The sequence below is a fragment of the Ochotona princeps genome, chromosome 9, assembly GCF_030435755.1.
Source record: "Ochotona princeps isolate mOchPri1 chromosome 9, mOchPri1.hap1, whole genome shotgun sequence".
NCBI classification, from domain to species: Eukaryota; Metazoa; Chordata; class Mammalia; order Lagomorpha; family Ochotonidae; genus Ochotona; species Ochotona princeps.
The window spans coordinates 53487496-53503750 of NC_080840.1; the positions used below are offsets into that span (position 1 = coordinate 53487496).

General features: G+C 39.4%; 1 protein-coding gene across 1 annotated transcript in view; it reads right to left on the reverse strand.

Moving 5' to 3' along the window:
* CPA6 (carboxypeptidase A6) overlaps positions 1-16255 on the reverse strand; it is a 281052-nt gene that overhangs the window by 80564 nt on the left and 184233 nt on the right. Inside the window, exon 3 of the mRNA XM_004588030.4 lies at positions 5658-5782. Within this exon, the coding sequence (XP_004588087.2) occupies positions 5658-5782 (125 nt within the window). The remainder of the gene's footprint in view (positions 1-5657; positions 5783-16255) is intronic.

Here is a 16255-nt window from a genome sequence, read left to right on the forward strand (position 1 = left end):
ATACCTATTATCCACCCATTCCTAACCTCTAGCAATCACTGTTCTATATTCAGGTAAACACATTTTAGCTTCCACATAGGAGAGACTTTGTGTGTCTGACTTATTTCACGTACCGTGATGTCTTCCATTGTGCATATCTATCATGCATTTTTAAAAGATTTATTTATTTTTATTGGAAAGGCAGATATACAGGGAGGAGCAGAGACAGAGAAGATGATCTTCCGTCTGATGGTTCACTTCCCAAGTGGCCACAATGGCTGGAGCTGAGCCAATGCAAAGTCAGGATCTAGGAGCCAGGAGCTTCTTCCAAGTCTCCCACATGGGTGCAAGGTTCCAAGGCTTTGGGCCATCCTCGACTGTTTTCCCAGGCCACAAGCAGGGAGCTGGATGGGAAGCAGGGCCACTGGGATTAGAACCAGTGCCCATATCCGATCCTGGTGCATTCAAGGTGAGGACTTTAGCCGCTAGGCTATCACAGCTTGGGCCCCTATCATGTATTTTTTTATTCATGCATTTCCAGGCCTTTAGGGTGATTAGTATCACACCTACTAGAAATAGTGCTGCAGTAAATGCGAGATTTAATGAATATTTTGATATTTAAGTATTGTTGTCCTTTTTGAATCTAAATCCAGAAGTGGAATTGCTACATCATTTTGTAGATCTTCCAGTTTTTTGAGGAACCGCCAAATGGCTCTTCCCAATGGCTGCTCTAATAGGCATTCCTGCCAAGTATATCAGCTCTGAACATCCTCACTAGCACTAGAAAGTTTTGACCTTTGGATACTAGCCACTCTAACTAGCATGGAGTGATAGATCATGGTAGTTTGGATTTGCATTTCTCTGAATGGCTAATGATCACAAACACCTTTTCAAAAATGTGTTAGCTATTTTAATTTCTTTTGAGACTATATATCATTTGCTTATTTTAAAATTGGATTATTTAGCTTTCTGAGATTCTTGCATTATATATTCTGGGTATTAATCCTTTGTCAGATGATTAGTTTGTGAGCTTATTTTGATTCTTTTGTAGGTTGTCTCTTCCCTCTGTTAATTTGCTGTGTAGAAGCTCTTTAACCTGATATAATCCCATCATCTGCTTTGGCTTTGTCTGTGCTTTTTAGATCTTTTCCAAAAAAGCTCATTGCTTAAATACCAAGGACTTGAAGTGTTTTCTCCATCTTTTCTTTGAGAAGTTTCATATTTTCAGGTATTACATGTATATGTTTGAGCCATTTTGAGTTGATTTTTAATATGTGGTATTTATAAGGTGGTGTTAAACAACATTCTTCTACATATAGATATTCAATTTTCCTAGCATTGTTTATTGAGGCTGTCCTTTTTTATTGTATGTTTCTGGGGTCTTTGTCAATGATCAGCTGGCTCTATTTGTGTGAATTTATTTCTGGGCTCTCCATTCTGTCCCATTTGTCAATATGTCTGTTTTTATCATAGCATCATGCTGCTTTTGTTACTACAGCTCTGTGGTAAGCTTTTAGAGAAGGTACTGTGATATTTTCAGCTTTGTTGCTTATGATGGGGATTGATTTTGCTATTTGGGATACACTGTGATTCTCTAAAAATGTCAAGACTTTTTCTAGTTTTGTAGAGAAAGTCATTGATACTTTGACTGTGTTCACTGAACCTGTAAATTATTTGGGGTAGTATGGACATTTAACCATATTAATAATTCTACAAACATGAGATGATATTCTATTCTTTCATTCTTCAGTTTCTTTAATCATTTTTAAGGTTTTGTTTATTTTTACTTGAAAGGCAGAAAGAGAAGGAGAAATACAGAGAAAGATCTTAGATCCCCTAGTTCATTCCCCAAATATCCACAATGGTTGGAGCTGGGCCAGCCTGAAGCCAGGAGCCTGGAGCACTTTCAGGTCTCCCCCATACATACAGGAGCCCAAGGACTTGGGCCTTCCTTGGTTATCTTCTCAGCCCATTAACATGGAGTTGAATCCAAAGTGGAGCCACTGAGGCTTGAAATAGCACCCATATGGTATGCTGGAACTGTAGCTGGAGGCTTAATGGGCTATGCCATGGTGCTAACCACTTTCAGCAATATTCTATACTTTTCATTATATGTTTTATTGTTTCACTGTAAAGTTTCCTGGTTAAATGTACTCCTAAGCATTTTTTGGGAGTGTTATAAATGAGACTTTTTTCGGTTTATTTTCCAGTGAGTTAAATATTTTCTGAGCAAAAATGCTACTGACTTTATGTATTGATTTCATAACATAATGTGCTTATCAGATATAATGGTTTTATTGTAGAGTCTTTAGGATTTTCTGTATTTGAAGTCCTATCATTTGCAAAAAAGAATTGGACTTCCTCTTTTCCTATTTCTTTTTTTCTTTTTTTGCCTATTTTCTCCAAGACTTTCAGTATATTACTGGATAAAAGTAGTAGACGTGGACATCCTTTCCCAGTTTGTTTATAGAGGAAATGCTTCCAGATTTTTCCCATTCATCAGGATGTTGGTTGTGGGTTTGTCATACAAAGTATTTATTATGTCATCTATGGCCTTTATTATATTCAAATATGATCTCTCTGTACCTAAACTTTTCATAATTTTAATCATGATTGGATGTTGAATTTTATAGAATGCCTTTTGTGTATCTTTTGAAATGATTGTGTAGTCTATTATCCTTCATTCTGTTGATGTGTTATTTATCAATTTGAGAATACTGAGTTATATCTGAATCTTTGGAATAATCCCAATTGAGCATGGTAAATTATGTTTCTAAAGTGCTGTTGGATTTTACTTGCTAGTAAATTGCTGAAATTATTATCTCTATGTTCATCGGGGGACTAAATGATGGCTTTTTGTTACTGTTGCTATTGTGTGCTTTTTGGTGTTAGGGCAATGTTAATCTCAAGCAATCAATTTGGGAGGTTTCATTCTTTTTTTGGAAAGATTTGGAAAAATTGCCTTTGGAATACTTTGAAAATAATTACTTGGTAGAATTATCAGTGAAACCACCTTGTGCTTAATTTGTTGGTAGTCTTGATTATTGATTCGATCTCACTATTGATCTATGCAGGTTTTCTATGCCTGAACATGATTCAATTTTGGTTAAGTTGTGTGTGCTTAGAAATTAATTCATCTCAGGCCCAGCGTGCAAGCCTAGTGGCTATGTCCTTGCCTTGCATGTGCCAGGGTCCCATATGGGTGCTGGTTTGTGTCCTGGTTGCTCCACTTCCTTTCCAGCTCCCTGCTTGTGACCTGGGAAAGCAGTAGAGGATGTCTCAAAGCCTTGAAACCATGTACTCATGTGGGAGACCCTGAGGAGGCTCCTGGGTCATGGCTTCAGATATGCTCCATGGTGACCAACTGGACAGTGAACCAAGGGCCCAGCACAGTAGCCTAGTGGCTAAAGTCCTCACCTTGCATGCACTGGGATCCCATATGAGTGCCAGTTTGAATACTGCAGCCCCACTTCCCATCCAGCTCCCTGCTTGTGGCCTGGGAAAGCAGTTGAGGACGGCCCTAAGCTTTGGGTCCCTGCACCCACATGGGAGAACTGGAAGAGGATCCGGGATCCTGGCTTCAGTTTGGCACAGCTCTGGCTGTTGCAGCCACATTGATTGGGGGGGGGGGGTGAGTCAATGAATGGGAGATCTTCCTCTCTCTCTCTCTTCTCTGCATATCTGCCTTTCCAATAAACATAAAATAAACATAAATAAATCTTAAAAAAAAAGAATGTGTCCATTTCTTCTAGGTTTTCAACTTTTGTGGCATATGCTTATGTTAATTTGTAAGGATTTATTGTATTTCTGTGACATCAGTTGTAATGACTTCTTAATCTCTGATTTTATTTATTTGAGTTTCTTGCTTAGTTGGTTTGTTGATTTTGTTCATTTTTTCAAAATAACTAACTTCATTTCATCTACATATTATATTTTTGAGATTTATTTTATTTCTGCTTTGATTTTTTCTTTTTATTAACATTGGGTTTAATCTGTTCTTGCTTTCCTTGATCATTGACATCTTTTGTTATATTGGTTATTTGAGATATTTTTATATTTTGATGTTGGAATTTATTGCTATAAACTTTCCTTTAATACTGCTTTGATCATATTCCCCCTAGCCCAGTTCACATACAGGGCACCAGGTGTTGTAAGCTCTGCTTGGTCTGGTCTTCCCCCAGTCCCAGTTCTCATGCTCACCAATGGGAGCAGTGGCCCAGCTGGCATATCTTGTGCTGCCCCCAACCCAGGCTCACATCCTTCCCCTTGGGTCTCAGGTTTACTGATGGGTGCTGTGGCTTAGTCTGGCATAGCCCATCTCACCTTGGCATTGCCATTGGTTAATATAGCCTGGCCTGGTCTGGTTTGCATTTGACTCCATCTCATGCTAGTGGGAGCTGCAGTCTAGCCCAGCGCAGTCAGTCCAGCCAGCCCCCAGTCCTGGCCCTAATGTGAGCCAGCTGGTGTTGCAGGCCAGTGAGGCCTGTCCTGCACCCTGTCCTGGTTCTGAGATCTGCCAGTGGGTATTATGAATTGGCCCAGCCTTGCCCACTCCCAGACATGACCTATACGTATACCAGTGGGTACTGTAACTTGGCCTTGTTACCCAAGCCCCCAGTCTCTCAAACAGGAGTCAATGCTGTTACATCACACTGTAGTCATTTTTCAATCTCTGATTGCCACCTTGTTGTAACTTGAAAAACAATGATCCACTCCGCTCTTTCAGGTCCTCACTTCCTGCCAACCTCTTTGTTTTCTCCTTCTAATGTTCTAATCCTGCCAGCAGCATTAGCAATACACTCTTCATCACCAACATCAGTGGAGTCTGATTAGCCCTTTCTGTGCTGGATGTCACGATAGCACCTGGCAATGTGCTGTATTCCCTTTCTCCGAAGATTTTTGTTTCTACTGATCTCTGTGACCATCTTCCATTTGCTGTCTTCTACTGTTCTAATAATTTCCTAAAAATATTCAATATATCTAATTTTGTTCAAATATATCTACTTAACCACTCAAACTAGAAAACTACATCATCCTTTAACTTTTTCCTTTTCACCTTTTCTGATCCCATTATGCTGGTTCTAATTCAAAGCCTCACTCCATTCTTACCTGGATTGTCACTATATTTCCCTATTCCTTACTGATACTATTACTTACGTTCCCCAGTGGGGAGCACCATCCACAACATGAGTTCTGAACTCCTACCCCTGCTTATCCAGTGACTTTGTTTCTTTTTCTTTCTGACTTGGACATTGTATCAAAATAATACTGAACTTCTCTGTTGCTTCCTTCTGTTCCTTATTGTCTCCTCTGCCTTCCAAGACCCAGGTCGCTTCTGTTTTCTGGTTGACACAGTTCCTGCAGGAATCCTTTTCTGCCGCTTCCTTTTCATCCACTCCAGATCTTTCTAGTCTGTTCTCTTTTCTTCATAGGAAAACTCTGTGTGGATACTGATCATTCGGTAGCAACAGTGAAATGATGTGTTGATGTGGTTGTTTCCTTCCACTATTAGATCACTAAGCTCATCAAGAGGGAATACAGTCATGTCAGTTTTCCTAATAAGAAGAAACCCTAGCTGTAATACTGTTGTAAGTACTTGACAAATAACCTGAATACAGCCATAATTAGGTTTAATTTAGTACAAGTGAATTTTAAAGCAAGCAAAAAAGAATACTTACGTGTACTGGATGTTGGCCTCATGTAAGAAGGCTAACAAGGCTTGGGAAGCATTTTGAAGAATATGAACATCAACAACTGTTCCTTCTGATACATAGGAGATGCTGCTGGGCTGCCACAAATCCACCTGTAGTGCAGGAACCAACCTATAATTCATATTCAACGTAGGTGGGGAAAAATCCATGTCACAATGTCAAACACATTATCTTGTTTTCATGAATTAACAACGAATACATTCTGGGCTAGACTAAAGGGTTGTATCATCAAGGTCAAACTCTTTTGTCTTGAATTTGGTCTCTGAATTTTATCATATCCATGTATAATCTGATCATCATTTAAAAATAACACTTTGAAGATCAACATGTTAAAGCCACATGGTAAAAAGGAAATAAAATAGTTCAAGAATAACTTCAATATTATTTTGATATTACTTATTGTGAAAATATTTGAATAAGTGAAAGAAAGAGAAAGATATATTTTCTTTCATTCTATCACACAAAGTAAATTGTGGTAGCTTGATAGCTTTTCATAACTTAAACCCCCCCACTTTGGATAACTTTAAATGGACCATTCTCCAGGTGCCTCTGCCTTCCCCAACTCAACCTTCACATGCTAATAGAAACAGCCCTTCTCAAAGATTGAGAAGGTCTCCTTGCTATAGTTTTTAGATCAATTTGTGCTTCTTTTATGACAAAACTTTGTCTTACAAGAATATAAAATCCATGAGAGCAAAGATACTTCTCATTGGTAAGTGTATAAAATAGTGCCTAGGGCACGTTATCTGTTCAATCATTATTTTGATGCATGACTGTTGACCTCGTTCTGTGTGGCATTTCTCTACACATTCACTCCTGCAAAACAGCAGGATTCACATCTGTTTCCCGTACTGCAAGTGTCCCCAGTGCTTTGTTCAGCATTTTGCAGCTGGTAGGAGCCCTGAGTTCTTCAAAGAATGACTGAAAGATGGAAGGCAAAAGGACTTTATCAATTGCAAGAGCTTAGAGTGGCATTTCTAGTTGGACATGTTTTTCGCAGTCCTGTCTATCTTCCTTTGCTTTGGGTTTCCCTCTTGCATCTCTGGTCGTGGTTTTGTTAGGAATCTTTAATGGATGCTAAGCCCTTATCTGGTAAGCTTTAGTATTTTATCTTCATTGAGATGTCAGAGTCTGCATGCTGCAAGGGAATTCTAGAAGACCAAAAACATTTTGTGACTTAAGGAAATATGCTTCTATTGGTATAATTCAACCTGGAACAGTATCAAGAGACTTTTATTTTAGGGACAGAGAGTCTACCTGTTTTCTTACCAGCAGCTAACTCTTCCCGCTAACTGACAAGGGCAAACCTGAGTCAGCTAATACGTCAGTCAACAGTCATGGACGAGCGCACAAATGTGGGTTCAGGAGGGATACTGAGAGGCTACTTGATCCATCTGTCAGCCCCTGGGCAAGGATACATCTAGGACTACACCGCAGTGTCCTTAATAGAGGTGTTCATAACACATCTTTTAAGTTTCCAGAAGAGGAGAGTTAATACTCTAATTTGTCTCACTTGCACAAGTAACATGATTGAGAGACTTTTTGTTTTTCTTAATGATTTATTCTGTAGGACAGTGTCATTTATTTTTGTTCTAGTCTTCAGTGAAGAACTGACAGGTTTCTTGCCTTTCTGAGTTGAGGCATTTTATATTTTTCACCTTGTTTCATACACTTGGTTTTCTACACCTTTAGCCATTACAAAAATGTACTTTTGATGTTCAAGGTAACACTTTTCAGTCATCTCTAAATACCTGTAGTGACAAGAAAATTTTGCTATATTCAAAGGTGGAGAGCTCCAGGTGCCTAAAATAAAATTAATCACCACTATAGATGAGTTTATAGGTACTGTCTTCAAGGTAAATGCTAAACAATCCTCATCCAAGAGAAGATAGTGGCTTCCCCACAGTAATGATCCATGGAAGGGACATGCCCTGCATAAAGACCCTGGAGAGTTCTTCCCAGGAGACTCACATGCCACCAGGAAGCAGGTGGCCTAATGGACACTCAACTGGAAAGAATTTGTAAAACCTAGGATTATGGTTTGTTGTGGTATTAGAAGAGTAGATTAAAATGAATTTTCAAATTTTCTCCAATCATGTTTGGGGCAAGGATGCATAGATAGGTAGCATGGTTATTTTAGTCTGTGCACAGAGCCCACATCTCTACAACACATGGGGAATAGCAGTAATCTGAGATTGGTAAAAGGCTCATTCATCCACCTGACAATCCAACCTTCCAATAATGTTCTGATATAGGAATTAAGTACAGATATATTTAATGGCCAAGAAGATGCAGGTTTACAGTGGCTAAGTCACTTTCTAGGGGCAGAGCAACAGAATGGTTGACATGGATGTCCTAGGCTCTGATGTCCACAATTTACTGACCCAGTGATGTTAGGACCTTCTGAGAATGCTGCAGAAAAATAAGCTTCTGCCAAACTCCAGGGTTAGCATTTGAGGTGATCTTGCTTGGTGGATCTTGAAGTCTTTTCTAAGAAGCTATCTTGTCCTATGTATTAATAGCCAGGCATTTTAAGGTTTCGAGAAGTCCACTGAAGATGGTTAATATCAGTCATATCCATAGGACCAAACCACATCTGGATGAGGAGACAAACAGCTCTGAACAGCAAGCAGTGTGTTTCTGGATTACAACATAAGAGAAACATCAACGACTTTGGCGAGACTGTTCCAAGTTGTTCACTATTTCAGGCCTTCCCTGAGAACAGCCACCTGACATTCTGCAGGAAAAGCTACTCCTTTGAAGAACCTTCTGTCCTTGGAATGTGGCATCTGCTCCCAAGTCTTCTTTTCTCTTATCATTGCCAATCACATACAAGTATAATCAGATCTCTTTAAAAGGCGGAGGAGTTTAGTGTCACTGTCAAGAGTATGGACTTTTGGAATCCAGTCCCCTGAGCTATGGAATGCTAGTTCTGGCAGCATCAGCCATGAACCTTTAGCTGAATCTGAGTCTCAATTTCCTCATGTGTACGGTGATGGTGATTTTTAAAATCAACCCATAGGCTTGTGGCTGGGGCGGATTAGTAGGAGTAATGGAAGTAAAGCATGCAGCGGAGAGACTGGGATGTAGAAAGAGCTCAAATAATGATAGTGATTTGAAAAGCATAGAAAGGGAAGATTTGGAAGGAATAAAGACGCAGCTGTGCTTGAGGTGTTTCTGGTTAAGATGAACAGCATGGTGAGTTGTACCCTTATTCAGGAAAACAAAAACCTGGAGTGAATGTAAGGATTCGGGGTGAAGAGCTATGATAAGTAAACCAAGTAGCTGGATTTGAAATCACTGCATTGGTGGTGAATTTCCTGTGTTCTGGACTTGCTAGGATCAAGTTTAGCCTTGGCATTTAGCGTACATGTGATTTGGGACAAATTTCAAGGTCTCTCTTGGTTTTACTTGCTTCATTAGTAAAAGGAAGATGATCACTATACTATTTCACAATGTTTGTGGTTGTTACTTTTATTATCACTGTAGAGATTACAGCTGTAATTAAGTACCAGGGTCAGGCAGCCTGAATTTGAGTCCCAGTTCTGCCCCTTATTACCTGTGTGATTTTGGGCACTTTCCTGCAGCTGTCTGTGCTTTAGGTAACATGAAATTATGCATAATATGTTAGGCCTGACATATTAATGCGTGTAAGTCACATATACATGACCAATGCAAAGTGTGTAAAATCAATGCATACAATATATTCAACACTGGCTGGTGACTTGAGAGCATTCAGTAAATGACAAAAGGTTTTAAGTACAGGAAGCATTTTTTTTTCTTGCAATTAAAAAATAATCACCATTTAGTTTGGCACAAATTTTATGGATTTCTTGGCTCTTGTGCTGGGCTTACTTACTGGCCTGACCTACTTCTGTCTTTTAGGTCAGGGCTGCCCATCCACTACTTCAGTGTCATCAGGATAACTTCCATTGTCTTTCAGCAACTTCAGGGTGACTCCTAAGGGTGTGGGAAATGCTGAGGTACTCCCTCAGCTTGTAACAGATGGCTGGCGTCTCAGCCACTACAAATAACACAAGAGCATGGAAAAGAACTCTCCTGTTCTGTATTTTTGGTTGATTTGGAAAAATGCTAAGCAGAGAATGTATGTGCCATGTAATAAATTTCCAAGTAAGATAACTTAATATTAGGTATGAAGGTGCCTGGTGCTTGATTTACAGACTCACCCTAATCCGATATTAACACATACAAATTCACTGATAAATAACCTGTTTTTTAAAAATTGTATTTACCCTGAGAAAATAGAGACAGACAGAGCTCTCCTTTGCTGATTTACTTCCTAAATGCTGTGATAACCAGGGTTGGATTGGGGTTGTATCCAGGAGCTTCAATGTAATTCAATGTAGGTTTCCATGTGAGTGACAGAGGGCCAACTATTTCAGTCATCATGGCTGTCTCACAGTCTGTGTCAGCAGGAAACTCAAATTAGGAACAGAACTGGAAATGAAATCCAACGCTCTAATATGGAATGCTAGCATTTGAATCACTAGGCCAACCACTTTTCCTCCAGTTACTCTTTTAAAAATGAGTTACTTTTCACTTTATTTGAGAGGCATAAATACAGAGACAGATAAAGAGAAAAATGTTCCATTCATTCACTGGTTACTAGCCAAACATCAGCAACAGTCAGGGTTGTATCAGGTTGAAATCAGGAGCCAGGTACTGAATCTGGGTCTCCCGTGTGGGTGACAGACTCAAGCACCTGAGTCATTACCAGCTGGCTGCAAGGATGAACGTGAGAAGGTGGAATAACAAGTGAAGCAAGCACTCAAACCTAAGAACTGCGAAATGAGATGTGGACATCCCGAGCAGTGTCTTAACTGCTGTGCCAGACGCCCTCTCCTTTAGTTACTCTGAATATTGTCTTTTTGGTCAGGACTCATTGCCTTTGAGTTCTCTCTTAAGATCTTTCTCTAGAAGCTCTTACAAAGTTTGCCAGACTTCCAAGTTTAGGTCAAATACCCTTGCTATCTGCTTTCACAGTATCATGTTTCTTTCATTGTCTTCTGCTGATAATCACATCTTAATGTGGGCTCATTCATCTCTCCTAAAAATTATCTATTACACTAACCCACTAACGCTAAGAAGGGCAAGCTTGTAAATCTCATTGGGTTATTGGGCATTCAGTTTGCGGGGATACCTTGGTCCGTGCAATAAACCCATGTGTTTTTCCTGTTGTTACTCCCTCTGTGGTCAGCCAGTTTGTTTGCAGATTCTCCTATTGAACCTCCAGAAGATAGAAAAGAAGCTCCACGTTTCTTCTACAGAGTTACAGAATGAAGATATCCACCTGTGCTGGTCCACCTCAAGGAATGACAAAGTCCCTTACACCTGACCTTGGCACCCTGTGTCTTCTATAGCACTGACATCACCACCATTTTCATCTAAAGGCACCAACATTCCTCCCTTCAGTTCCTGCTGTCTAAGTGAACATTTGAGGACTTTTAAGTTCCTGACCTCTAGGCTTGAGGCTCTGACAATGTAACCATCACTCAAAGAACTCATTAGAAGATGGAAATAACATTTTACCCTGTTTTGTTAGCTTAAAGCAATTTGTACTTGAGATTCAAAATCTTCAGTCTGGTCTGTAGTAGGGTGCAAATAATTAGAAGTCAACTGGCATATCACCTGGCTCCATAATAACAAAGATATCTGAAGAGCCCTTGGGCTGCAAGGCATCAAGTAACAGAGATTTTCCTCTATCCTCTTTTGATGATTAGGTATTTTAACTCTGGTGTCTTTTCGGCATATTTGATCAGCACATTCAGAAGTATTCCATTTAGTTTCCAAGTGACAGTATGATATTGCACTTGAATTTAAAAATCTGACTCTTTTCTAGACTTCAATACTTACTGGCAATCACTTCAGATTTTGCTATCTATTCATTTTCTTTTTTAGATGCTAGCTCAGCAATTCAAGAAATCAAACAAAACTCATCGTTCACTTACTGAAAAAAAATTCTCTTGGAGAAATGAAAGGAGCTGTTCTTTCGTGGTTCTGTCTGAACTTTGATGTGTTACATCTTAGAGCATTAATTTTCTTATTTATAAATAAAGGGCTGAGAGTACTTGATTTCCAAGCACCACATACAGGCTATAATTATGCCAGACTTAATATAGTTTGATAAAAATCTTTAGATTTTCCTGGAAAGATATTTCTTTTTTTTTTTTTAAAGATTTATTCATTTTATTACAGCCAGATATACACAGAGGAAGAGAGACAGAGAGGAAGATCTTCCATCCGATGATTCACTCCCCAAGTGAGCCACAACGGGCCGGTGCGTGCTGATCCGAAGCCAGGAAGCTGGAACCTCTTCCGGGTCTCCCACGCGGGTGCAGTGTCCCCAATGCATTGGGCCGTCCTCAACTGCTTTCCCAGGCCACAAGCAGGGAGCTGGATGGGAAGTGGAGCTGCCGGGATTAGAACCGGCGCCCATATGTGATCCCGGGGCTTTCAAGGCGAGGACTTTTAGCCGCTAGGCCACGCTGCCGGGCCCAGAAAGATATTTCTAAAGTTCACTCATATATTTTCCCTGCCCTTAAACTCAAAAGAAAAGATCAAACAATTTATCACTAGTATTACCTTTCTGTATTATTTATATTACCTCTGAGGTCAGGTTTGATAAATAATAAATTAATAAATAATGAATGAGCAATACAATAAGTCAACTTTCAAAGTTTATTTATTTGAGAAGGATTGAGGGAGGGAAAAGAGAGAGGGGGAGAAGAGCAGGAAGGGGAGAGAAGAAATTAAAGTGGGAGAGAGGAAATGAAGCAGGGAAAGGGAGAGTGAGATTGGGAGAAAGAGACAAAATGCTTTCAATTTGCTGGTTCACTCCACAAATGCCTGCAGTGTTCATGGGTGGGCTAGGGGTTGACCAGGAGCTGGGAACTCAGTTCATGTTGTCTGTGTGAAAGACAGCCAACTGCTTGACAGCCACGACCTGCTGACCCCCGGAGCCTGAGATTATGAAGCTGGAATCTAAAACCCACCTGTGCATCAGATCTAGGCCGGGGATGTGGGCTACATGTATCTTAGTGGTATCTGAATTTCTAGACCAAATCATTACCCCCATTCTATTTTTAAAAAAACTAATTCTAACTCATGGGCCTGGTGCAGTAGCCTATTGGCTAAAGTCTCACCTTGTACGTGCTGGGATCCCATATGGGCGCAGGTTCTAATCCCAGTGCCCCACTTCCCATCCAGCTCCCTGCTTGTGGCCTGAAAAGCAGTAGTAGATGGCGCAAAGCCTTGGGACAATGCACTCACCTGGAATACCTGGAAGAGACTCCTGACTTTGGATTAGCTCAGCTCTGAACATTATGTCCACTTGGGGAGTGAATCATTAGATGAAAACCTTCCTCTCTGTCTCTTCTCCTCTCTGTATATCTGATTTTCCAATAAAAATAAAATCTTTAAAAAATTAATTCCAACTCCTTTTTGAAAATAATTGCTTCCCTTTTCAAAAACCCTTTCAAATAGCTCCTACTAATCTAAATACTGATTGATTTTTTTGGTAGTATAATACAAGAGCCCATTCATCATTTATCTGACAAGTTAGAAGAACAGAAGTTTCTTTAACTGGTTTCCACCACAGTCATCCTGACTTAATTGATGCTCCTCTCTATTGGCAGAACTACCTTTTTAAAGTAAAATGTTAGAATAAAAAGTGCCATTCCACCTCTTCCAATCATTTCAACAGCTCATAAAAACAAGACCTTGAAGGATAAAAACTAGAGGCTGGTGCATTGGCTCAATTGGCTCATCCTTCACTTTCAGGTGTCAGTATCCCATATGGGTGCCATGTCCAGGCTGATCCACTTCCCATCCAACTCCCTGCTTGTGGTCAAGGAAGGCATTAGAGGATGGCCCAAAGAAGTTTCAGTTCCTAAAATAGGGATTGCATTTCTGGGTCCTGACTTTAACTGGATCAGCCCTGGAAGTTGTGGAAATTTAGGGAGTGAATTAGCATATGGGCTATCAAATTGTCTCCAGAAAAACAAACAAACAAGCAACCAAAAAAAAAAAAAACCCAAAAACCAAAAAATGAAAACTTAAGGTAAGTGTATTATTGGAAGGAAAGGTTACAGGACTTTAAAGGAGGTTAGGTATGCACTATGTAGAAATGGAAAATGAAAAGCTTAAAAAAGATAAAAAGGGGAAATATCAGCAAATGCAAAAATTTAATTGAAATAACTGAATCCTGCAGCTAAGAAAACATGTAGTAAATATGGAGAGTGCTAAGAGAACTGAAAATTGATCTGCTGCATGAACCAGTTATCCCATTAGTGGAAGTATATTCAAAGGAAATGGAATTTGCATATGAGAAAAGGATCTGTAATCCTATATTTACAGCAGCACAATTTACAGTAGCAAAGACATAGAAACAACTTAGATACCTGTTAGAAGAGGAGTGGATAAAGAAACTGTGGTACATTTATTCTGTAGAATACTACTTAGCCATTAAAAACAATGAAATTCTACCATTTGCAACCAAATAGTCCCAACTAGAAACCACAATACTCAATGAAATAAAGTGATCCCCAAAGGATAAATATCATATGCTTTTTTAAAAAGATTTATTTTATTTTCATTAGAAAGTCAGATATACAGTGAGGAGGAGATACAGTGAGGAAGATCTTCCATCACTCAATTCACTCCCCAAGTAGCCGCAGTGGCTGGACCCGAGTTGATCTGAAGCCATGAGTGAGGAGCCAGGAGCCTCCTCTGGGTCTCCCATACAGGAGCAGGATCTCAAGGCTTTGGGCCATCCTCAACTGCTTTCTTAGGCTGCATGCAGGAAGCTGGATGGGAAACAGAGCTGCCCGGACACGAACTGGTTCCCATATTGGATCCCGGCACATGTAAGCCGAGGACTCTAGAAACTAGGCTACTGTGCTGAGCCCAAATATGTTCTTAGTAATAAAAGATAACCTAGTTTAAATTTTCGCCTTGTATGTACTGGGATTCCATATGGGTGCTGGTTTGTATCCAGGCTGTTTCACTTCCCATCCAGCTTCCTGCTTGTGGCCTGGGACTGCAGTCAGGAATGACCTAAAGCTTTGGGACCCTGCACCTGCATGGGAGACCCAGAAGAAGCTCCTGGCTCCTGGCTTCAGATCAGCTCAGCTCTGGCCATTGCAGCCACTTGGGGAATAAACTAGTGGACAGAAGATCTTTCTGTCCCTCCTCTCTGTAAATCCGCTTTTCCAATAAAAATGGGTGAATCTTTAAAAGGAAAGTAACCTTCATGCAAAATACAAGATCAATAGTTATCTAGGTAAACATGCATATATATAATCTTAAGATTAGAAGTAAAAAAGAAATAATCAAAATAAGGGAGGAAATAGAGAGCAAAAGAACCATATATGAACCAAAAAGCTCCTTCTTTGAGAAAATTAACAAAATAGATTCCCACTAGCCTAATTCATCAGAAAAGAGGGAGAAGATATGAATCAATAGGATCAGAGATGAAAAAGAAAATACAACAGTGAATATTTTGGACATATAAAATAATCAGGAACTGTTACAAACAACAGTGTTCCAACACATCAGAAGAAATGGACAGGTTTCTGGACACATACAATTTACCAAAACTGAATCATGAGTTTATTAATAACCCAAATAGAGTATAACCAAGACAGAGATTGATCCAGTGAGTAAGTCCCTTTCAACAGAGAAAAGCCCAGGACCAGTTGGCTCATTGCTGAATTCTACCAAATGTTTCTAGAACTTATTTCAACTCTCCACAAGCTTTTCAAAATAATAAAAAGGAGGTAATCCTTTCAAACTCTGTGAAGCCAACATCACCTTAATACCAAAGCCAGATGGAAATACAACAGAGAAAGAGAACAACAGACTGATATCCTTGATGAACAGGAATACAAAAATCCTCAACAAAATACCAAACACAGAATCCAACAATACATCAGATAGATCATTCATCTGGAGCAGGTGGGATTTATCCCTGACATGCAGGGATTGTTTAACATTTGCAAATCAATAAATGTGATACTCTTCATGTGATCATTTCAGTGTATGCAGAGAAGGCATTTGATAAAATCTAACATCGCTTCATGCTAAAACTCTAAGCTAGATACACATAGAAGGAACATTCTACAACACTCTATGCAATATATGAAAAAATCCAATCTCAGCATCATACTGAATTATCTCTATTAGCAGATGACATAATACACAGGAGAACCAAAGGACTCAATAAGAGATTATCAGAACTCATAAGGTATTTCACAAGATAGCAGGGAACAAAATGAACATGAATTGATGGTCCTGGTATATGCCACTTCATGGCTTAAACTAAATATCTTGAAACAAATTTTACCAAAGTCATGGAAGTTCTTTATGGTGAAAATTATATAACATTAAAAAATAAACAGAAGAAGACATTAAAGGATGGGAAAATGTACCATGTTCCTGGATTGGCAGGATCAATACGATTAAAATGTCTGCATTACCTCAAGTAATATGCAGATTCAACATAATCCCAATAAAAATTCCAACAACATTCTTCTTAGAAATAGAAA